Below are 24,950 nucleotides of genomic sequence, written 5' to 3'. Positions count from 1 at the left end.
AGATCATTGCCCTGAGGCTCTGGCCTCATAGAGACTTGAATCTTTGAGACATGTCCGGCCCGGCCCCCTCGCCTATGGCCAGGGCTCTGTAACCCATCTCTGGTACTCACTTCCTCATGCTGGTGGCAGTCTTTGGGCTCCCTTGTGTTCCAGGTTCTGGGTCTCCATTTTCACAGAGCTCAGTTGCAGAGGAAGGTTGCACGCCCAGGCAGAGTCCCAGTGATACAGTTTTGTCAGAGCTGGGGCGAGGACATAGTGGCTGTGCGTGCAGGACAGAGCGGCCCCAGCAGCCTCAGAGATGGAGGAGCCGAGGCTAGCCCAAAGGAGAAGAGGTGGTGTGGAGTGGCTTGTCTCCTGGCTGAGGTATTTTCAGAGGAAGGGAGGAAGGGTCAAGAGAGTGACCCCTCTACAGCCCGAAGCTCTCAGCTGTGTCCAGGGTCTCTCTGACCTCACCCAGGGGGCTGTGCTCAGAGAAGGTCCTACGGAGTGGAGCGTTTTGCCTAAACTACCTCTTCCAGTCAGACAGTCTCTAATGAGTCCACCTTATGCCAGTGACTAGAGTAGGATCAGGGTGGGGTGGTGGGGACACTAAGACACTCTCTACTCCAAGGGGCTCTTGGTTTGTAAGGACAGACATCATCGGGAGTGTACAGCCTGGGGAGAATGAAGAGCTGCATCAGGATGGCGGGAAACACCTCTGGCCAGTCAGATGGTGGATGGACCATTCTGCCCAGCCAAGTGATGGATGAGGACCCCAACAGTCCAGTGGCAAAGAGAGCACCCTCCGACCTGACTGTGCAGAGGACATCCCCGCTTGGCCCACTGGTGGAAGCACCACCCTGACCCACCCAGCTGGCACAGGAGCACTGTCAGGTAAAGGACGGTTGAACCCAGTCCCAGGAGCCCCTTCCGTGTGACCCAGCCCGGACATGCAATCCGTGAGTCTGCCTAGACAGGCGACCAGAGGAATGTGTGGCTGGTCCTCTGGAGTCCCCAAGTGCCCTGCAACGATGTCTTACAATATTGAAGGGAAACAGTAGAGCCTGAGGGAGTTGGGGTCCTTCTATATTTGGCTTCTGATGTTGACTGTGCCACTTAGTAATGGGTTTAATCTCTCACCCAGCCTCTGATGGCCTGTATCAAATATGTTTGGTCTTAGTATCTTTCCCCTAGAGTTACAGCAAGCTTCCAGAATATATCTGTGGGTTGCTGTGCCCATGATGAACGTCAGGCTAAAGCTTATTGAATTTGACAAGAATAATTACAATATCAGGGAGGCTCAGAGCCACCGAGATGGCGGGGTGGGGGAGGTAACAGTGAATGCAATTCCTGTCTGAGCGAGGCTTGGACTGCTCGTGTGGCCTCTCCGCCCCCGCAGAAGGGCTTGCAGGTGTCTGTGGATTCCCGCACCCTCATCCCTCGCCTTTGGCTGGTGGCCCCACCTCCCTCCTGCCGTCTGCCCTGCGTCCTCCTCTAACCTCAGGGCTGGACCAGAGAGCCGCGGGGCTGGGAAAGTTTGAGTCACGCCGCAGGGCGCGGGGGAGGGGTGCGGGAGGCGGGATGGGCTTTAGGGACCGCCTCGGGCTCCCACCAGGGAAACCCCGCCGCGCCCCTGTCCTGTGAGCCCAAGCGAGACTGCACTGCCATCTCTCCCTGCGACCTGCGCGTCCCATTAGGGCTGCAGCCTCCGGCTCAGCATGACGCCTGGGGCGCAGCTCCTGCCGCTGCTCCTGGCGACCTCCACAGTAGTGGCGGCGGTGGTCACATCTGATGCGCCCACGAAGACGCTGTCCCCCGCCACAGGAGACGCCACCCTGGCCTTCGTCTTCGATGTCACCGGCTCCATGTGGGACGATCTGATGCAGGTGATCGACGGCGCCTCACGCATTCTGGAGCGCAGTCTGAGCAGCCGCAGCCGGGTCATCGCCAACTATGCGCTGGTGCCTTTCCACGACCCAGGTAGCGCCTCGCGCGGTCCTCAAGGTCCCCTCACGGCGCGGCTCTCTCGAGGTTCCCTCCTCCCCTGCATCCTCGAGGTGTTGTCCTCCGGTGTCCCGTACCCCGCAACCCCCAATCCCTGCTGCACGTTCTGCCTTGCCTGGCGCAAAGCGATAACCAGAACCTTAGCATCTTCTGGCACATTTCCGTTGCCTGGCCGCGCTCTCTCCTGCATCCCCTAGGTTGGCACTGAGCTTATGAGTTTCTAGCAGGCGACCACAAGCTTCTAAGTCTCACCTTCTCCATCTGTGAAGTGGGAAAATAGTGTGGAGATGTTGACAGCTGGTGCCAGGAGCTCGTGCGGTTTTTGGTTCTCGGTTTTATTTTGCCTGCCTACCTGCCTACCTGCCCTTCCTTCCTCCTTCCCCCGCCCCCTCTCCTTTCCCCTCCTCCTTTCCTTCCTCCTTTGAGGCAGGATCTCCTGTAGCTCAGGCTGGTCTCCCAATTTTCTGTGTAGTGGAGAATGACTCTGAACTTCTGATCCTCCTGCCTCATCTAGAATGCTGGGACCACAGACCTGCACCAACACATCCCCTTTATCGTGTGCTGGGGATTGAACCTGAGTTCCACGAACACTGGGCAAGCTCTGTGCCGACTCCATACGTTTTTAGTTGTTTTTTTTTTTTTTTTTTTTTTTCTTTCTTTTTTATTCCCCATCTCCCAGATTGCATATGAGAGGCCAGGACATGGCAAGGGCACTCTTTCAGGGGGAAAGCAGCCCTTGGTGGAACCTGTTGTCCTTTCCCTTTGCCCGCCTACTCCAGCAGAACAAAATTTCCCGGCAAAGCGGGGCTCCTAGTCACCGCTGATTCTCCCTGCAGCCAACTGTTAGCTCAGGGTTGAAAATGCTCGCTGGGGGGGGGGGGTTTTTGGTATTAAACAAGGTGGAAAAGTCCTTCCTAAGAAAGCCAAAGGCCTTGGTTCGGTCCTCAGCTCCAAAGGAAAATGCTCGCTGGGGAGCCTCCCCACCAAAAGCCCCCTGCACCCAGCGGAGAGATGTCCCCCACATTCTCAACTCTAACCACGTTCCTCAACATTTTTTTTAAATGAAAGGATTTCCGCTTTACACTGAAAGTAGGAAAGAAGCAGGGATCTGAGCTCTTCTCTGTGCCTGCCTCACTCCCGAGAGCTACGTTTTGTATCGTTCTCCTTCAAGCCCTTTGCTTCCATCTATCCACATGACTATCCAGGCTAGCTTTGAAGGCTCCCACCGCAAAGGCAGGTCCCACAGAGCACCGACGGTGGAGGGTTTGAGGAGACACAAGTAGATGTTGGTGGCCTGTCAGGGGTGTGCACGTTTGTCAATCACAGAATCTTCCAGGGGTTGACTCCGCGCCCTCCAATCTTCCGTGTTGTCTGAGGCTTTGTTCCTCTTCTCTACGGGGCTCCCCAGGTCTAAGCCCAGGGACCAGGCCTCTAGGAAAAGACTCCTGGGAGACCCAAAAGGATAATGAGATTGGGTGTGTGAGGAGGCGGGATTCTGTCAGGATGTAGGTCAGCCTCTCTCTCCAACTCTCTCTCCCCCACTTTTCGGTTTGGTCTTGGCCTTCCAAAGCCATTATCACACTGTGGGAGCTTAGATATGGTGAGTCCACCCACTAGTTGTAGTGACTGAGACCCAGGGCACCAACAGGGTTTCCCGAAGCCACCTGCTAGATGATACTATTACTGTTTGTCTCTAGAAAGAACACTTGGCTGCCATTTCAGGACGGGATAGCAGCCTTTCGAGACAGATAGTGTCTGGAGCCCCAAAATGGGCTCCTGATGGTTGTACTTGCTGGCCCCCCCCCGCCCACTAACTTCAGATGCTCCCTGGGCTCTGTGCGGTTGTGTGGCTCGGCCCTTCACGCCAACCTTCAACCTCCAGTCCTTTCTCTCTTTCTCTACTTTACCTCTCTTCCTTCTTCCTTTCCAAGCTTTACTCGGGCTCCTTTTTATTCCCTTATTTCTCGTTTTTAAGTATCTATCTGTGTGTGGGTGTGTGTGTGCGTGAGTGTACTTGCCATGGTGTGTCTGTGGAGCTCAGAGGACAACTTGCAGAAACTGGTTGTCTCCTACCACCCTGTGGCTTCCAGAGCTGAGGCTTAGACTGACAGGCTTGGCGGCAAGTGCTGCCACATGCCACCACACCATACCTCCGTACTTCATTTTAAATCCACTAAAATTTAAATGATGCTCACCTTCTTAAAAAACTGATAGTAAAATACAAGTCCAACTTTCCTCAGAATGAAGGTTACCACAGATTTAAATAAAAATTTCCAGGTGAAAATGGCCCTCCAGCTGCCAGGAAATGAAAACTCCAGCTGACATGAAAGAGTTGAAGTCATCATTAACAGCAAGCGAGCAGACGGAGCTCCACGACTTCCTTCCCTCGCTCCTGTAGCACCAGCTTTGAAGGGATAGGGCATGCTCTGGAGAGGATCAGGGATGTGGAGGGGATCAGGGATGCTCTGGAGAGGATAAGGGATGCTCTGGAGAGGACCAGGGATGCTCTGGAGAGGACCAGGGGTGTGGAGGGGATCAGGGATGCTCTGGAGAGGATAAGGGATGCTCTGGAGAGGACCAGGGATGCTCTGGAGAGGACCAGGGATGCTCTGGAGAGGACCAGGCATGCTCTAGAGAGGACCAGGGATGCTCTGGAGAGGACCAGGGATGCTCTGGAGAGGACCAGGGATGCTCTGGAGAGGACCAGGGATGCTCTGGAGAGGATCAGGGATGCTCTAGAGAGGACCAGGCATGCTCTAGAGAGGACCAGGGATGTGGAGGGGACCAGGGATGCTCTAGAGAGGACCAGGGATGCTCTGGAGAGGACCAGGGATGCTCTGGAGAGGATAAGGGCTGCTCTAGGATGCCCTAGAGACATCGCTGATTTTGAAAGCCCACACGAACCTTTTTGATTGACACAGGAACATCCTATATGCTTTGAAATCACCACCCCAATTCTGGTGCAGAGGTAGACAAGAGTTGAAAGGAAAGCCGGACCCTAACTCTCAATGCACTTTTCTTCATGCAACCTTGTGCTTCTCTGGAGTTCTGGTTTCCGTATACATTATGCTGCATGAACATTTATTCTAACAACTTTATGATCAATTTTCTGACATGGGAAGAATTTTGAGAAGGACTTGATCTCAGGAGGTAAAGAAGGGTGAGGTTAGGTCACTGTAGGTCTGGTGAGCACATGCCCTCAGCTGGGCACCCTGGTAGCTACCTCACTTTTGAAAAAAGTCAACTGCATGTATGTGCTTATTGACTACGTGTATGCATGTATGTGGCTGGGCCTCAGCAAACCTGTGGAGGTCAGAGGACAGCTGGCCGAGTCACTGTTTTCCTTCACCATGGGCTTGTTAGTGCTGGTGCAAGTGCCCTTACCTGCTGGGCCACCTCACTGGGCTCTCAGACCTTTTTGTTTTTAAACAAAAGCAAGCAAACAAACAAACCCTCCCCACAGGCTACCCAAACCATCCTCCCTAAAGCTCCCCCAGATTCCAAGTGGAGAAGAACTCAAGGATATAGAAGCCCCACAGTGGGAGAGGGGCTAGGATTCATAACCAGGACCCAGCAGCCTAGCGGTAACAGTTTGGGACTGCAGAACAAGGGCACGCAGCTGGGCACAGTAGTTCGCACCCGTAGCCTCAGCCTCCGGTGGCTGAGGCAGGAGATTGGAAAGTTCAAGCCCAAGATCAAGATACCATCTCAAAATGAGGGGGTAGGGGTCACTTAAGTATAGTGCCTGGCCGTCACTCAGTCTCAGTAGGGGACACTGAAAGACTGTGAGGAAGCAGCATTAGAGAAGGGAGCATTGGCTGCTCCTGCTAGGGACAGGGGACATCCTTGGAACAAAGAATTTCCTGGGGCGAGTGGCTGGCTGGGTAAGGGCTAGAGGACAATGTGACATGTAGGGACAGGTGTGTGTGTGTGTGTGTGTGTGTGTGTGTGTGTGTGTGTGTGTGTGTGTCTGGCAGCTCTCCTGGAGGAAGTGGGGCAGAGCGGGGCTGGATGAAGCCAATCCTGCTGCCTGCTGCCTATAGCTGCCAAGGCCTGGGAGGCCCTGAATTTCCTTGTATGGGCTTGGAGCACTGCATCCCCAGCAGGCACTGCAGCTGGGCTCTGGCTGTGTCTGCTGAATCAGCAAATGGTATGCCCTTCAGGAGAGGATGAACTGGAGACAGAGGGGTTTCTGACCTGCCCCCCCACAGCTCTGCGTTCTGCGAGTGTGTTTTTAAAGGGAGCTACCGGGTGTTTGTGAGTGCGCGTGCAGGCTCTCGGTGGCGCTTCTAGGGATGCACAGCCTTGCAAACAGAGAATGACTTTAAGCTTTGGGAATGGTTTTAGTGTGTTTTCCATTGCAAAACCCAGGGCCAGCAAGACGGCCCAGTGGACGCTTGCTGCCAAGCCTGATGATCTAAGTTTTATCCCTAGAACTTGCAGGGTGGGAGGAGAGAGCTGCCTCCTGAAAGTTATCCTCTGATGCCTGTGCACACTCAGTGAATAAATGCATAAGGAGCCGGAGAGATGGCTCGGTGGTTCATAGCCTGGCTGACTTTCTAGAGGGCCCCGGGTCTCAGGACTCACCTGGAGGACGGGGGATCAGAACTGGAATCTGTAACTCTAGTTCCGGAGGATCACACACCCTCTTCTGGCTTCCTTCAGTGTCAGGCACACGTGGGGGGGGGGCGCCAACATACATGTAGTCAAAAACATCCATGCACGCAAACTAAAATAATGTTAAAAATTCACCAAGGTAAGCGAGGAGTTTTAAGAAATCATAACTGGATGTGGTTTCCAATGCCTGTAGTTGCTAGGACCCAGGAGGAGGCAGAGGCAGAGGCAGAGGCAGGAGGATTGCATTAGGGAACAGCCAGGCTATAGTGAGCAAACAAATCGATGAGCCAGACTGGACAATTCCCAGAGGAGAATAGCGGCAGATTTTCTGTCGCTCTGTATTGTAAATGTGGATAGCTCTGCACGTCCCACCAGTAACTGCTACGAAAGCACCCATTCCCCAGGGACAGGGCCTGTGGCTTCCTCTGGCAGCACTGCAGTGGAATGAGCTTTTTACATTGCGGGTAGATGGTGGCTCTTCAAGTCTGTGGAATGTTCTAGGCATTTGAGGGGCCACAGCACCCAACCCTGGGTGTCAGGGAAGAGGCCAGTTCCTTGTCTGGATAGCTTGTGAGCTTCTGAAATGTTCATTAGAGTGTCTTCTTTCCTTCCCTCCCTCCTTCCTTCCCTCCTTCCCTCCCTTCCCCCCTCCTTCAATCCCTCCCTCCCCCTTCCATCCATCCCTTCCTCCCTCCCTCTCTCCCTCCCCTTCCCCTCCCTCCCCCCTCCCTCCCTCCCCCTGTGATTTTCTCCTAGGCATGTCAGTCTTACTGTTGGGATTTTGGGGGCGGGCATGCCAATGGATTTCTTCACTTGATAATTCACACTATGTTGGTGGTACCCACCGTTTGCCATTGTTTAGTGCACACCCCCTATGGGGGATGGATGGGACTCATGCCAGGCGAGTGCCCAGCCACCAATCTGTGTCCCCTGCCCAGTGGTTAGTATTTTTCCTGGTCGGTTACCTTTCCATATTGTTCATGGTTCCTGGGTTCTTCAGTATTCATGTAGAGAAATCTATTGACTCTTGTCTTCTTTTGCGTTTCTTCCCACGTGCATACTTAGAATGGCGTGTTTTGTTTTATCATCATAAAATTAGTTATATGTAAAAGTATTTTTTTATTTTCTTGGCATTAAATTTACCTGCAATATAAAATAAATCGTCCTACAGAACTAAAAAAATCAAATACATAGCCAGGGTGGTGGTTGTTATTGGTGGTGGTGGTGGTGCACACCTTTAATCCCAGCACTCAGGAGGCTGAGGCAGGTGGTCTCTGTGAGTTTGAGATAAGCTTGGTGTACAGAGTAAATTCATGAACAGCCAGGGCCACACAGAAAAACCCTGTCTTGAAAAATAAAAGAGAAAACTAATAATTTATGTTATAATTAAGTATAATTATTATTAATTTATTTTTTAGGTCACCTTATGAAATTATCCTTGCTCTTTGCATATGTGTGTATGAGCATATGTGTGTGCATGTGTGCTTGTGTGCATGTGTGCTTATGTGCATGTGTGCTTGTGTGCATGTGTGCTTGTGGTGTTATACATGTACATTTGCTCTTGTGTACATGTTCATGTACGCATGTGCACGTATATACTGAAGAGGGCAGAGGTTAATGTCACCTTAGTTTTCGAGACAGGGTCTCTCACCAATCCTAGAGATCATCAAATCTGCCTGGCTGGCGGCAAACCCCCAGGGTCCGCCTGTCTCTGCGCCCCCAGTGCTGGGCTTACAGCTGTTTACCACCACTGCACCCAGATTTTACATGGGTGCTGGAGATCTGCACTACACCATCACGCTTGGGAGGCAGGCGCTTTACAGAGAGAACTATCTCCCCCAAATTCCCTATCCGTTCTTCTCCATCACTTGGTTCTTGCTCTGGGACTCTGTCTGGGTTTCCATTTTCGCACTGTCTGATGATTCTTGGTCCAGGAACACACTTTTTAAATTATCAGCCTTAGTAATTAGTGTTAAGAAAAGGATTCCTATTTTCTCTTATTATTATGATTACTCTGCCCATTTGTGTGTTTTTGGAGACAGGCCAGCTATGTATCCCTGGCTAGCCCTGAAACTCTTAGAGACTGACTGGCCTCTGCCACCAGAGCGTTGGGATTAAAGGCATGCGCCATTATGCCTGGCTTGTATTTGTTTGTTTGTTTGTTTGGTTTTGGCTTTTGAGATTGGTTTTATTTAGCCCAGGCTTGCCCTTAACTGCTGCCTGCCCTGTCTTACCTCCCAGGTGTTGAGACTACACATTTACCACTGTGCCCAACCACATTTTCCTGGTTTTGTTTTTAGAAAGAGTTTTGCTAATGCAGCCCAGGCTGACCTTGAACTCACGATCCTTCTGCTCCAACTTCCCAATTGCTGGGATCACATAGGTATGTGCTTTCAAATCTGCTTTTATGTTTTCTTATAAAGATTTTAGTCAAGTTTTTATGTCATACGGTTTTAGATTTGGGAATTAATGTGAGGATAGAGCAGATATGCCCTGTATGTATTGTATGTGCATATGTGATGTGTGTGCTCACATGTGGTATGCATGCATGTACACGTATGATGTATATATGTGATATACATGCATGTGCACCTGTGGTATACATGCATGGTTACATGTACATAATATGTGCTGTACATGCATGTGCATGTGTGGTGTACATTCATTGAGGTATATATGCATTGCAGTGCAGAGTACCTGTGTGGTATGCATGTATGTGCAGTGTGGTATACATGTATTTGCAGAGGCTCAAGGTTGACTCCAGGTCTCTTCGGTTTGCCCCCTCTCCCTTACCTTTTGAGTACTACTTGCTTCTCCCTGAACATTCAGCTCACTGTTTTAGCCAGGCTGGCTGGCCAGTGAGACCCCAGGATCCACCTGTCGCTGTCCTTTACCCCAGGACTCCTGTAACAGGTGCACACTGCCCTGCCTAGATTTTATATGGGTACCAGAGATATGAACTCATGTCCTAATGCAGCAGTCCCTTCACTCACTGAGCCATCTCTCCAGCCTTGGGCGTTTTTGTCACCACACTTCGCTAGTTAGGTGGTTTGGGGTGGAGAAGGACAAAGAGATCCAATGCCAGGGTGACCGTATCTAGGAAGGATGTGCACTTCCAACAGGATGGCCTGCAAACCCTGCTTGGGCCTGGTCAGGTGCTGGCCAGGGCCCTCCAGTGTGAAGGGGGTCCCTGCTCTCTTTTCCTGCTGTCTCTTTGGGAGATGCATCTTACCCTTGCAAAGGGAGATGTCCCACTGCCTTCCCTGGAACAGCGTCAGAAGTGACAGAATTTTCCTGAGTAGGGGAGTGGCCTTGTCTTTCTCACTTATTTACTTATTTATCATGTAGTCATGTATCTTGTTTGGCATGGAAGTGCATGTATTTTTTTTTTCCTTGGTTCTAATCCAGGACTACTTTGTTTATTTCCTGGCCCAGACTCTTCGGGCTTTGGTCCTTGGAAACTAATTTGCTTGGCTTCTGTGCTCCTATGCACATTCCCAGTGCAGCACAGGGAAAGTCTTTTAGACATTGTTTTTCTTTACTGATACATTTATACAAAGTTTATACAAAGTGTATACAAAGTTTCATGTAGTTCAGGCTGGCCTTGAACTTGCTGTGTAGCTGAGAGTGACTTTGAACATCTGATCCTCCTGTCTTACTCCCTGATTGGTGGGATCACAGGTATGCACCTCATCCCCTTACCACTCTGGGATGGAACCCTGGGGCCCAGTGCATGATGGGAAGGTGCTCTGCTAGCACAGCTGCAGCCCCCTAGCTCTACACTGTTAAGCCCCATGCATGGCTCGACACCGAGACATACTGCAGGCACACGTTGTGTAGAACTAGCTGTTTTCCTCGGGGAGACCCGGGTGTTTTTGTTGGGGAATGGTGTCAGTGGCCAAGCTCTGTTGCTAAATAAATGTGCTTCTGGTTGCTTAAGGGTCTCTGCGGATGCCTTTCATGACAGAGCAGGGAGAACTGGGAATAAGCAAAACTTGCGTGTACTTCTATCAGTATTTCTAGTTTCAAAAACCATTATTGGGGTTAGGGATTTAGCTCAGTGGTAGAGCGCTTGCCTAGCAAGCACAAGGCCCTGGGTTCGGTCCCCAGCTCTGAAAAAAAGAAAAGAAAAAAAAAACCATTATTACATTAAAAAATTACTAGGGAGAGGGAGTGAACAGACATGTGTCCTGTCATGCACAAGAAGGTCAGAGGACAAGTTGTAGAAGTCAGTTCTCGCCTGCCATGTGGGTCCTATCCATCTGACTTAGGTTCTAAGACTTAGCATCAAGTACCTCTAACCGATGAGCCATCTGGTTGGCCACAGGGTTTCTGGATATAACCGCCTCGTGATAGCTAATTGAAATTGGCAGCGTGACCGGATGAAGGAACACCTCAGGGGTTAATAAGGCAAGCTCTTGGCTATGCTTGTGAGGGGGGTTTCTAGAGAGGATAGATTGAGGTGGAAAGGCCCACCCCAAATACAGGCAGCTGACCCTTCCAGCTGAGGGAGGAGTAGGAAGCCAGTGGAAGCTGGTGAGACATGAGTATTCCCTACCTGCTATATCCTGACCTGTAGACACTTGCGGTGTCCTAGCACATGGTCCCCTCACCATGAACTTTACCGTTCCTTCCTGATGTGACAGACCATAAACTATACCCTCCTCCCCTTCTGACACAGGGCTTTTCTGTGTAGCCCTGACTGTCCCGGAACTCAGTGCAGGCTGGCCTCGAACTCAGAGGTCCACTTACCTCTGTCTCCCGAGTGCTGGAATTAATGGTGCGTGCCACCATCGTCCAGTGGGCCACAATCTTTTAACCCTGGGTCCCAATGCATCCTCCTCCCACCCCCAACTTTGATTCTACTGAGTTTCTTATTGAAGTAGCAGGAAGGATGCCTAACATATAGCGGCGTCCCTCCAAGGAGAACATGCCTTCGTCCTGAGGTCTCCACTACTAAATCACTACCACATGCACTGTGCGAACCTCTTTCCGCGTGAAGCCAGGCCGAACACGTGTGGCTTATCTCTGGCCTCCCGTTCCAACACTGACGAACCTGGCTCCCCACATCCGTCCGCCGACCATCCATTTCACTGTTCCATTTCAGCGCGGACAGGCGTGGCTTCAGAATCGTTAACTCCTAACCCCGTGGGAAACGGCCTCATTAACTCAGGTCCAGCTCCTCCTTTGTCCTCCAGACCCCATTTCTACAGCCGCTCCCATCAGCTTCTTCTTCTGTTTATAAACCTCATTTCATCCCGTATTTTTATGCAGCCGGAGACGGAAGCCAGAGCTCGGTTCATGCATCTTACTGTTTTGAGACAGTGTCATGTAGCCCGGCTCCCTGTGTACCCAAGGATGATCTTGAACTCCTGACTCCCCTGCCTCTACCTTCCAAGTACTTTCTAAGCACAAATTCTGTTGCTTAGCAACATCCCCATTCCCTCATATCTTCATTTAAAAACTATTCTGAAGTATTTATTCTTTCAGATGAAATATTAGGTAACAGAAAACCTCTGTTAACTTCTCTTTAAAAAATCATCTGTGACTGGAGGGATGGCTCCGCGACCGAGCGCTCCGGCTGCTCTTACAGAAAACCTAAGTTTGCTTTCCAGCATCTGCTCTGGGTGGCTAGCAACTGCCTGCAAATCTAGCGCTAGCAGACCTGACTCCTTTTTCTGGACTCTGGACACCTACACTCACACGCACACAGCCATAGATGTGCTGCACACACATGGTAGAGCACGCACACACACACACACACACACACACACACACACACACACAAAATAAAATAAAAGTCAGGTGATCCACACCAGTGTTTTGGAGGTGGAAGCAAGTAGATCTCTGTGAGTTCGAGGCCAACCTGGTCTACATAGCAAATTCCAGGCCAGCCAATTCTACATGGTAAGATTCTGCCACAACAATAAATTAATTAATTAAAACAATAAGTGGGGGTTGGGGATTTAGCTCAGTGATAGAGCGCTTGCCTAGGAAGCGCAAGGCCCTGGGTTCGGTCCCCAGCTCCGAAAAAAAGAACCAAAAAAAAAACAACAACAACAACAACAACAAAAAAACAAAAACAAAAAAACAAAAACAAAAACAAAAAAAACCCCAAAACAATAAGTAATAAAGACATGAATAAAATAATGAAGAGTTGAAATCTACTAAAGATTGACTGTGATCTTGCTCAGGGTTTTGTTTTATTTCCAGTTTACTTTTAGTTATCATCTGAAGGAATTTGCCTGCTCCCCAAGACCTGCTCCTGCTTCTGCTGACACACGTCCATTAGCCAGGCTCTGTGTTTTTCCTACGAGTCCCCCCGGTTCCATTAAGAGCGTTTCTTACTCCTTCATTCTCACGCGTTACCACTTTGATCAGGATATTTTTATCCATCACATTTCATTCTGAAAATCTGTATTTTTGCAATGTTGGGGAACAATTTGTTTTCATGCACTTATTACCTTGCAGACTCTTTACTGAAAGCATGTGTGTGTGTGAGCATGTGTGCATGTGTGTATGTGTATATGTGTGTACATGTGCTCATATGTTTGCAGGTGAGTGTACATGTGTGTGTGCATGCATGTGTGCATGCATGCATGTGTGTGAGTGTGTGTATGTGTGTGTATATGTGTGTGCACACATACATGTGCTCATGTGTTTGCAGGTGAGAATACATGTATGTGTGTGTACAGGTGCGAGTGCGAGTGCGAGTGTGTGTGTGTATATGTGTGTACATGTGCTCATATGTTTGCAGGTGAGTGTACATGTGTGTGTGTGCATGTGTGCATGCATGTGTGTATGTGTGTGTATATGTGTGTGCACACATACATGTGCTCATGTGTTTGCAGGTGAGAATACATGTGTGTGTGCAGGTGCGAGTGCGAGTGCGTGTGTGTGTGTGTGTGTGTGTGTGTGTGTGTGTGTGTGTAGACCAGAGATTGATGTTGGATATCTTCCTTGGTCTTCATCACCTTGCTTTTGGGGAAAAAGAGCCCTCCTTGAACCTGGAATTCCTGCCTGGGCTAGACTGGCTGGCCAGAGAGCCCCAGCAATCCTCTTGCCTCCACCTCTCCCGTGCTGGGGTTCTGGGCACACCCCACATAGCCAGTGCTTACATGTGCATTGGCCATCTGAGCTCAGATCCTCTCTGTGTAGTCAGCACTTCACCTCTGCGCCTGGTCCCTAGGCCCTCGATGGTTTTCTTTAAACTCAGCGTGGTGGTGTCTCGGGCTTCCTTCCCAGGGTAATGCCCGGCGTGTGCAGGCTCTGGCCCTGCTCTCCTTTCGGCTCACCCCTCTGCCGGGTGTGCAGAATGATGTAAAGAAAGGCGTGGCCACAGCCTCTCGTCTCCTCGCTAGTTTTACGTCATTTTTCCTTTTGGTGGTTACTGGTTGTCTCTTGGTCAATTGTTTTTCAATCAAACCCAGGGCTGCATGTGTGGTAAACACACAATCAAACATGGGGCTTCAGCCTGAGCCCTGGGGCCCTGGCTCTTGACCTGAAGTGTGTTTGGGACTTTCTTTTGTTTTGTTTTGAAATCACCATGCAAAGGATGACCTTTTTGTTTCTAACATCTCACGCCAAAACGTACAACGAACTGAACCAGAAGGAAAACCCAAACGAGTGGACAGAAACTGTTTTCCATGATAGGATTGAGGGCGTCACCCAGAGTCAGAGCCCTTGCCTATCCTGCACAAGGCCTTGAGTTTGGTCCTTAGAGCCATGTACAACTGGCAGTGGTGACCAGGCTCCGGGCTACATGAGACCTTGTCTTAAAACAAAATAACACACACACACACACACACACACACACACGCACGCACGCACACACAAACACAAACACACACACACACAGTTTGGAATGTATATCGATTTTAGCAGGTAGAATTCTAGCTTCTATTGTGACGTTGCTAGGTTCTTTCTCCTGTTGACCCACACATGCAATCTCTTCCTATGACTGGTTCCCACATTTCTTCCTTTAGTCCCGCGGTCACGGTGGCTTTTCTCTTTCAGACTAAGCTGACTTCTGGCTTGAGTACACGTGCAGGAGGTTTGCATTTGGGAACGTCTGCTCGAACTGTCTAGGAAGCTCTTCCTTTCTGCTCTTTGTCAGGCCTTGGCTCGGGGTTCAACTCTTCCAGTTAATAATCTGCTTCCTTCAAACATTGCCAGACTGGGGCGGATCACCGTGGTAGTGCACATGCTTTGCCTGCACAAGGCCTTGGGTTCCATCACGAGACCAAACCCCAAACGCAAAGAAGCAAAAGTGAACATCCATTTATAATACAGCGTTGGAGAAATGCAAACTTTAATATTCTTATGTCTTTCCAGGCCATGCGTGTGATGTGTGTGTGCATGTGTGTGTGTATATGTGTGTGCATATGTGTGTGTATGTGTGTGCATGTGTGTATGTGCTTGTGTGTGTGCATGTATGTGTGCATGTGTGTGTATGTGTGAGTATGTGTGTGCATGTGTGTATGTGCTTGTGTGTGTGCATGTGTGTAGTAATATATAGCCAGTTTATCTCACTTACATTCATATGTCTCCCTTTTTAAAAGAAATAAACTCCCAAACGTTTTCCTCTGACCTCCACATTCATGCAATCATACACGTTTGGGAGTTTATTTCTCCCTTCACCATGTGGGTTTTGGGGATTAAACTCAGGTCATCAGGCTTGGTGACGAGTACATGGACGCACTGAATCATCTCAGCTGCTTTTCATATACGCATACAACCTTAAGTTTTTTCAAAGCGCTCACTTTAAAAATAGATATATTTATCTTGATTTATGTGTGTATTCCTGGGAATGAAACTGCTCTGCGGAAGTGGAGCCCACCTTTTGCAGTTTGATGGGTATGGGAAACCTCCCTGTATTGTACCCTGCCCAGGACACACTGGGGGACTGTTTAATCACATCCTGGCCTGTGTCTGTTTAGTGTACTGTAAGAACTTTATGCTAAATTGATGGAGGACGGATGGTGTCCTCTCTAAATTTGCATATGTCTGACTCTTGGCCAAGTTAGAACCTTCCAGAGTTCTCCAGGCATGCTTTCATTCTGACGGGGGAGTTTGGGCTGGCTGGGCTGGACTCACGGTACAGTCCTCAGAACTGCGCATGGCTGGGGCATCTCCTTAACACGTGTGGGAGCTACCTGTGCATGTGTGTACATGTGTGTGTGTGGAGGTCTTCATTGTCCCCTTCCACTCTGATTTTCCTATTACCCTCCTGCCACCCCCAAGCCTGAGCTTCACTACCTCAGCCTGACAGCCCTTTCTCTTTTAACCTAAAGGCTTTTATCCCCTTAGCCCAGGGATCCTCCTCCCTCAGCCTGGGAATTTCCTTCCTTTGGACTGGAGATCTTCACCCACTTTCCCCGATTACCAAGGGACCCTTATTCCTTTAGCTTTGGGCTCTCACCACTAGGCTAGAGGGCCCTTTAGCCAAGGGTTTCCCCTCAGAGGGTCCTCACTGCTTTGGTCTAGCTCCAGCCACCTCTCCCAGGAGGCTGGAGATCCAGGCACCTGTAAGGTGTCAGCTACGTCCAGCTGCTCCTCATCATCCTGAGACAGAGTCATCTACTGCAGAACCGAAACCCGAATGTATCCTGGGGACCAGCCCGGCTCATGTCATGGCCTGACTGGGCCAGACACTTCCTAGTCTGAGTCTTTGCAGGGAGGGATGTTGGGAGAGGATGGAGGGAGAAGGAAAGGTGGGTGCTGGGTGCTGGGTGCTGGGTGCTGGGTGCTGGGTGCTGGGTGCTGGGTGCTGGGGAGGTGTTTGCCTGTGGATAAGAAGTGAGAGTGGAGACCCCCAGAGGTCTGGGGTGTGGGATTAGTGTCCACCTTACAAATAGAACTGGGAACAGCATCCTGGGTACCAGGGATGGCAGAAACAGAAGCTCTGAGGTCAGCAGGACTGTGGCCCAGTACATCCTGAGGAGGAGCAACAGACTGAGCCTAGATCCACTGGAAGAGGCTTCCAGGGGCTTCTGTCAGAAGCTCTGGGACCATTCTTGGTTCTGTGGATAGAGCCACCAGCCCAGTGTTTCTTGTCTCGTCACGCCTGTCATTTGGGGATATCTTCAAAGGTGACACCTTGGATCAGGCTCAGGAAGTGTCAGAGTCCCAGCAGCCTGCATGCCATTTCTCCAGCCTCTGCCTCCTAGAGAAGGGACAGCTGAGTCCTGGACAAGGTGGGCAAGGTGGCGGTAAGATAGGGAACTCTGCTGAGGTTACTGTGGGGGACGGGGATTGTTTGTGTGTGTGTGTGTGTGTGTGTGTGTGTGTGTGTGTGTGCTGGGGGGGGTTATGGGACTCTAGGGCTACTTGATCGAGGATGGAGATTGTTACAGATGTAGTCTGAGGCCCAGATATGGCCCTGACTATTCCCACTGGGACCAGCAGGGCCAACGAGGGGTTAGCGAAGCACCTGGACTGTTCCAGCACTGCCTGCCCCATACATACCCCAGAGACCTCGTTTCCACGCAGAGCAGAAGCTCCCCCTGTAGAGGGGTGAGCCTGGGCCAGCCTTCTGGGACTCATATGCAGGAGGGTGTTTGAGGGGAGTCAAGGTCACAGGCTTAATCATTCCCACGGCCGGCATACCCAGCTTTAAGGGGCTGCACGCTACATCTGCCCAGCTGTTTGGCAAATGTCCTTCTTCAGTCACGAACCTCCCTCTCCTCCAAGAGCAATGAGGCCCGGGGAATGAACACAGAACATCTGCAGCCTCTAGCGTGGTTGACAGCTTGGAGCTGGGGTCAGAATGACCCAGATTCCAGCCCCATCTCTACTGATCCCTACTCGTAATTCCTCGGTCAGGTCGCTTTGTCTCCCTGGACTTGACAGTAGACTTTATGGTGCTAACGGTGTGGCTCAGTGGCTTACCCAGCATGCACAATGCCTGGGGTTCTGCCCAGCACTGCAAAGACTGAGTGAGACGGTGCTCACCTGTATCCCAGCAACTCAGGAGGTGGAAACTGCAGGGTCAAGAGTTCAAGGTCACCCTTAGCTACATGCTTCTAGGGTAGTCTTGAGCTACATGAGACTTTGTCTAAAAACAATAAATCTGACAATAGACCCACGCCGCTCAACACCATTGTCATGGCCTGTATCCCACCCCAAAGCTAGGTTGTGGAAACTTTAATTCTCCCATGAGGTAACTTATAGCCCAGGGGAGGGGTTTAGGTCACCCCCGACTGAGTTAGTTCTCCTGAGATGATCTCCCAGCCCCCCACTCATCTCTCCAGTGTGCTTGCTTCCCTTCTGTCACATGATGCTCCTGGAGTCCCCAGCAGATGCTGTAGCACAGTCTTGGACCCAGTAGCCTCTAGAACTGTGAGTGGACACAAACCTTTCTTCTTGATAACTCAGTTAGCGTCAGGTGCTCTATGACAGCAGCAGAACAAAAACAAGCTAACACAAATCAGCTCTTAGAGCCACAGCTGGGGGCACACTACGTCAGCAAGGACTCACAGTGGCACACAAACAAAGCCGCTGGGATTTTTGTTGTTGTTCAAAGCCAGCTGTTCCAGACAAGAAGAACTAGGGAGAAGAAGGGACCCAGTCATCTCTCCTACAGGTAAATTCTCATAGGGACAAACCTGTCCTGCCCAGTGAGGGTAAGGACGGCCCTCACTGAAGACAGCATGCATCTCTGACTCCCCACGCAGTTGGTGGGTGATCCCTGAGTACTCAGACCCTTCCTAGTGTTGTAGGGGCTGATTGCTCTGGGATTGAGGACTAGGGAAGGCAGTGTGGTGTCTGCCGAGATGAATGCATGTGGATGCTCACTGGGGGTGGAGGATGTCAGCAGGAGGGCAGCCGCTTTGGGGTGACATGGTCTCCCAGAGGCAACTCCCTGTCACAGGATGGACTTTCCCAGGACCTGGGTAGTGGGAGGTTGAGCCTTAGACACTGGATTCAGGAAGCTCACCCTTCAACCCAGGACTGACAAGATTGCATTGTCTTGTTAATAATAAATTACATGGTGTCTCATAACTGTAACTCCAGCTCTAGGGGATCTGAGGCCCTGTTAGGCTTCTGCAGGCACTTGAACACGTGGCATGCATATGTGTACACACATGGACTGAGGAGATGGTTCAGTAAGTGACAGTGCTTGTTATGGAAGTGTGAGTGCTGGAGCCCGGATGCACAGCACCCAGGACACTGTCAGGGTAGCATCAGCAGCCCACTTGCCATCCCAGTGCACGGGAGACGGAGATGAGATCCCTGAGCTAGCTGGATGGAGCAGGTGAGTGGGAGAGCTCTAAGCTCAGCAGGGAAATTCTATCTCCACATATAAGGAAGAGAGCCATTGAGGAAGCCACTCGATGTCAACTTCTGGCCTGGGTACACCCTACATGCACACATATGAGTACCCACACACCATGAACATGCTTATACATGCAGGCAGCCCAAACACACATGTATGCATAAGCCAAAAGAAAGTGATTTTGAAAAGCCAGCGATCTAAAAACATTCAAAGGAAAAGAAAACCAAGAGAGGAAGCCTGATCTTGCCATGTAGAACAATGGAAAACCCAAACCCAAGGCACAGAGGTCAACCATTGCTTACCATCTATCTATTCCCCCAACCACCACCATCTGTCCATCCACCCATTACATATCTGTCTATCTATCCCTGCATCCCTGCATCCATTCATGTCTACCATCCATCCATTAATGTCTTCTATCTATCTATCTATCTATCTATCTATCTATCTATCTATCTATCTATCTATCATCTGTCTGTCTGTCTTTCTATCTGTACTTTAAATAGCCTGATCTATTATTGGCACAGAAATGACCAGGAGCTAGGCAATGGCTTAGGGGACAAAATGTCCCCACAAGTCTCACACAAGTATGAGCACTGAGGCTGTTAAAATATATCAAATCAACAGATATCAGAATGAGTGGGTCCCAGCTGTGTGCCCTTAGCAGATGGCACATTATGAAGATCCCACTCCTTCTTAAAAGGGGAAAAATGTCCATAGGAGGGGACATGGAAGCAAAGTTTAGAGCAGCGACTGAAGGAATGGCCATTCAGAGCCTGCCCCACATGTGGCCCATATATATACAGCCACCAAAACTAGATAAGATTGATGAAGCTAAAAAGTGCATGCTGAAAGGGACCAGATATAGCTCTCTCCTGAGAGACACATCCAGAGCATGTCCAATACAGAGGTCAATGAACCACCGAATGAGAACAGAACCCCTTGGGGGGAATTAGGGGAAGGATTGAAAGAGTTGAAGGAGCTTGCAACCCCATAAGAACAACAATGCCAACCAAGCAGAGCTTCCAGGGACTAAACCACTACTGAAAGACTATACATGGACTGACCCAGGGCTCCAACTGCATATGTAGCAGAGAATAGCCTTGTTGGGGCGCCAGGGGAAGGGGAAGCCCTTGGTCCTGCCAAGGTTGGACCCCCAGTGCAGGGGAATGTGGGGGGCAGTAAGAGGATGGAGGGGGGAATACCCGTATGGGGGAGGGGGAGAGGATGGGGGCTTATGGACAGGAAACCGGGAAAGGGAATAACATTTGAAATGTAAGTAAAGAAATATATCTAATAAAAATTAAACAAAAAAAGAAGACCACCCTCCTTTCGGGGGTCTAGAGCACTGCTGTACCTTCTGCTGACCCTTCTGCCTTTCCAAGTTCTAGTACAGAAAACTCTGGTACCAGCTTCTCACCAAGGGAGGCGCACTCCCAAGCCTGGCTTCTTTCTCACGGCTCCCTGGCTGTGAGTCCCATGTGCACGCCTGCCTGGTGGTTTCATCTGTTTTATTACTCCATTTGGGAACTGTAGTCCTCCATTATCTACAGATTCGCTTTCCATTCTCCAGTTCCCAACCATCCACCAAGAGCCGAGACCCTTAGATAGAAAGTTCTAGAAACCACTCCCTAGTGTTAGACATACCATCCTGAGCGGAAGAATGGAGCCTCACACCGCCCTACTTCGTCCTTCCCAGGAAGTTAGTCATCTACTTTGCATACTGTCCACACTGTGTATGCTGCCCATGCAGAAGCCGACTTTCAGCTGTTTGACTCTGTAATCATCCAAGATGGAGTCTGTCTGGCGGTGACTAGGATTCAAGAACTTCGACATGATCGTTATGTACACCTGAGCTCTGTGCCCACTGGAGCCTGTTAGCTCTTGATCTTTGAGGAACGTGTGCTCTCTCTGAGGCAGTGGAGTGACTTTGAGTTCCACCAGCTTCGTCCGGGGGTGTTCCCTGCCTCACATCCCCCTCCACACCCATGTGACCCCCAGGTTTTCCTTGCTGTCCCTTTGGTGTGTAGATGGAAGCTTTGTGCTTACTGCTTGACTTGGAGTTGGCTCCTTGCTGTGTGTCCCAGAATGGAGCAACTGTTTCCTGTCCCATCTGTTTTCCCAGCATCCCTTTCCCTTCAAAAGTAGGAATGGGTGGGGTCCAGAAAGGGGATTTCTCAGAGAGGGCTCGGGACCCCTGTTGGAATGGTTTGCCCTTGGCCTGTCTGTGCTCGGGGAAACCCGCCTGCATCTCTCTCTTCCCACAGATATTGGCCCAGTGACCCTCACGGCGGACCCAGTGGTGTTTCAGAGAGAGCTGAGAGAACTCTATGTTCAGGTGGGCCACCTACCATCTTTATTGTTCTTCCTCTTCCATGACAAGAGTCCGAGGTCTTGCCACCATGGCACCCACCTCCGTCCTAGCCCTGCCTTTCCCTCAACCCACACCTTAGCTTGGATCCCGGAAGCCAGTACCTCCCGGCTGCTTTCCTCAGTCCATGAAACAAATATGTCACAGAGCCCTGGTGCATACTGGGTCCTGTTTTAATAAATGAGTGAGGGGAGACGCTGTTCCATTGAGGGTATGTGTGGAAGCTTGAGGGACAGCTTAGTTCAGACCCCTAATCCAGATCTGAGCCTGGGTCACATGTCCTTGGCCACAAAACACCTGGCTCAGCACCTGTCCTTCTGACAGTTGAGGCCACAGCCTTCTGAGAGCAGGGACTCCGTAGGTGGGGTCTGCTTCTCAGCTGGATCCCCCAGGGCCTGGCAGGGTCTAGAATACCTGGGGCTCAGGCAGTCCTTCTGACTTCCTGAGTTAAGAAGGAAAGTTGTAGGGGGATGCTACAGGGGTGAGGAGGGAGTGGGGAGCACCCTCTTGAGGGAAAGGGGAATGGGAATGGGATGGGGGCATTTGCAGAAGGGAGACCAGGAAGGGGAACAACATTTGAAATGTAAATCAATCAATCAATAATAATCAAATAGATAATAATCAATTAATTAAAAATAAAAGAAAGTTGTGGGGGCGGCTGCTCCAGCAGGCGTATGCCCTCACCGAAAGCTCTGGGTGCTGCCAGGCAGGGAGGGTGTGAGTGTGTCTCCTTGAGGGCCTGATGCCAGGGCAAGTGACAGAGAGAGCGTTTCTTCTGGCCTTGCCTTGCTCAGCTCTGATCCTTACTTCTTAAGCTTTGGCTGCCACAGGACTTCCTGAGGCTGCCCCCAGTGGTTCCGTTCAGCCTTCCCTGTCACACGTGGTGGTGATGGTCTGGGGGACAGCTCTTTTGGTAAAGCGTGCCTGCCACACAGATATGTAGGAGTTGCGTGTGGCTGCCCATGCGTGCAATCTCAGCACGAGGAGGCAGAGACAGGAGGACCACAGAGCACTGTTGGCCACATTCAGTGAGGGATGGATCTGAAAAAATAAGGTGACAAAAGAGGAGGACTTGTAACATTGACCTCTGACCTCTACACATACTCACATACATGTGTATGATCATCCCCATACGTGTGCGCTGCACACACACACGTGAGCACGTATGCAACCACCATACCTTTACACACTCACATGTGTAAGGTTCGCTCATGTCTCAGCCACTCTCCCACTCCCCAGCTCCATACCTTCTATAAGATGGAGCTGTCACTCATGCAAGAGAGAGAAGGAGGAACGCACCTGCCTAAAGTCACAACAGGGCAGATGCTGGGAGGGACCGACAGGGACCACAGCCTGACCCAGGGCAGCCACGCTGAGGTGGTTTGAGGTGACTCCCAACTCCCGCTGGTTTTAGAGGTTTGTCCAGGCTGCTCCCTTGTCAATGAGGTGGGTGGCAGCCGCTGACACACTTCAACCCTCCAGGGAGGTGGTGACTGCCCAGAAATGAGTGTGGGGGCCATCAAGGCTGCCGTAGAGGTTGCCAACCCTGGTTCCTTCATCTACGTCTTCTCGGATGCCCGTGCCAAGGACTACCACAAGAAGAATGAGCTCCTGCAGCTCCTGCAGCTGAAGCAGTCGCAGGTGAGGAGCTCTAGGGATGGGGTGGGCAGCGTGCAGGAGACCAGGAGAGGGAGCATGAAGCCTCACAGGTGAGTGGGGTCGGGCGTCTCTCCTGGAGCCCTGGAGCTGTGGAGGCCAGCCACCCCTCTGTAAAGGCAGCATGGTTGCAAGCTCTGGGGACCTCGCTTCTTGGTGAGGTTTGCCCTGGTGCAGCCCTTCCCCCATCTTCCCTTCATGCAATGCTTCTCTGCCCTCACAGCCCTTGGTCCTTGCAGCTCAGGAACCCTGGTCCTTGTGTGCTCAGAAGACAGGTCAAGACTTTGCCTCTTGCTTTTTGCACTGATGGCTGCGGAGGGGAGAAGGGCGGGTCTACTCTTGGGGAAAACTTCAAGGTTTGGGATGACATAGTTGCTTCTATGTCTAGAATATTCTAGAGCTCTTCAGGGTTCTTCTCACGGTAGCTTCTAGGGGCCACTCCAAAAGGAGTCTGTTTCGGTACCGTTCTTTGTTGTAGATTTCAGAAGTACCTGCTGTGTCTCTGGCTGTGCACCCTGCCCTGCCCCCACCCTGCATCCCTCCTGATCCTCCTGCACGAACAGTGTCATTATTCCCAGGTCTCCCAGGGTTGGGGTCCTGCCTCCACTGGTTACAGTAGGAAGCACAGGGCCTATTCGCCTATCTTCCAGGTGGTCTTCGTGCTGACCGGGGACTGCGGTGACCGCACCCACCCTGGCTACCTGGCTTTTGAGGAGATCGCCTCCACCAGTTCTGGCCAGGTGTTCCAGCTGGACAAGCAGCAGGTGTCGGAGGTGAGTCACCCCAGGATGCTCCTCCCGAGCCTGCTGCCCCGTGGGTGAGGGGGTGGAGCTTGCATGGTGTCATACATAGGAGCTTTGCCTGTGGCTGTCACCAAGTGGTGCTGGGTGCCTACCTCCAGGCTCTGCATGTCTCCTCAACTCTCCTGAAACCCTCCAGGCAAGTTCTTGGGAAACACCCCAAAAGTAAAGAGGCTGAGGCTTGGAGGAGCACCTCGGGGTGCTGCCAGTGTCCCGCTGCTGGAAGGGTGACAGTGAGGTAGTTTCAGAGGTAGAGTCTGGGGCAAAGAGACCACTGTCTGGGCCTGGGATCCTGGGAGTTAGCAGCAGAGGGACTTGCTTTGGTTCTACTACCTTAGGGTCCAGCTTCCGGATCCACTAAGCCAGAGCATACCAGGCGTCTGCGCCCCTGTCCTGCTCCCTGACCAAATGACAGCTCTCCCCTCCCCAACACCCATCCTTCCAATAGTACGGAGCCTAACCAGCATCTCTCTAGCGGAACCGAGAGGCCTTTCTCTGTGCTGTAAGTCCTCCGGCACTAGCTGAGTGCAAAGTGTGGGCGTGGACCCACTGGAGAGCCCCAGCTGTCACACGACACTGACACCAGCTTCCCTGAGTCTATTGGGAATGACCTGTGTGGACCCCCCAGGACACTACCCCTAGGTTCCTCCTGTTGCCCTCTCCCGCACATCCAGACCCTTATTAGAACCTCTGCCTGTGTTTCCTCTGGCCGACTCCTCAAAACCCAACCGGCCTCTCTCCTGCTCTTCAGCCCTGGGACCTTTGGTCAGGCTTTCTTCTCCCAACTCCTAACCATCTGATATACGTGCCTTCCCAGGAAGCCATCTTCAGCTTCCTGCCAAGGTCAAATCTCATTCCACATCACTTCCCAGATCTCTCCACACTGCTTTACAGAGTTTTCGTCTTATGGGTGTGTGAGTATTCAGACTATAAGAGCCCTCAAGGCTGGGCCATGGAGAGCACCCTAAACAGACACCCAAGATGGGTAACTAGTTCCAGGAAGTGGCTGGGGGACAGAGCATGCTTTGGGTCCCCATGCCTGCTGCTCTGGGAAAGAAGGTGTCTGCAGGGCAGGCAGTGGCCTCAAGAATGGATTTTGTGAGCTGTGTATTTATGAGCTGAGAGGACTGGTCTCTAGGGCCGTGTTTAGATTAGCGTGCCTCGGCTCCCTGTTGACAGATGGCGTTTATACTTCTCTGTGACACAACAGGCTTTAATTTCTGGCTTGTCAGCCTACCCTGGCATG

General features: G+C 51.1%; 1 protein-coding gene across 1 annotated transcript in view; it reads left to right on the top strand.

The window, feature by feature from the left end:
- The first annotated feature begins 1,697 nt into the window (after positions 1-1,697).
- The window catches only part of Hmcn2 (hemicentin 2), a 148,212-nt gene continuing 124,959 nt past the window's right edge, over positions 1,698-24,950 (top strand). Inside the window, 4 exon segments of the mRNA XM_032902812.1 lie at positions 1,698-1,959; positions 21,145-21,215; positions 22,731-22,889; positions 23,555-23,677. Of these exon segments, the coding sequence (XP_032758703.1) occupies positions 1,698-1,959; positions 21,145-21,215; positions 22,731-22,889; positions 23,555-23,677 (615 nt within the window).

The sequence above is a fragment of the Rattus rattus genome, chromosome 5, assembly GCF_011064425.1.
Source record: "Rattus rattus isolate New Zealand chromosome 5, Rrattus_CSIRO_v1, whole genome shotgun sequence".
In the NCBI taxonomy this organism is placed as follows: Eukaryota; Metazoa; Chordata; class Mammalia; order Rodentia; family Muridae; genus Rattus; species Rattus rattus.
Note: the sequence above shows the minus strand (reverse complement) of the source record. Positions and strands in the feature narration are given on the sequence as shown.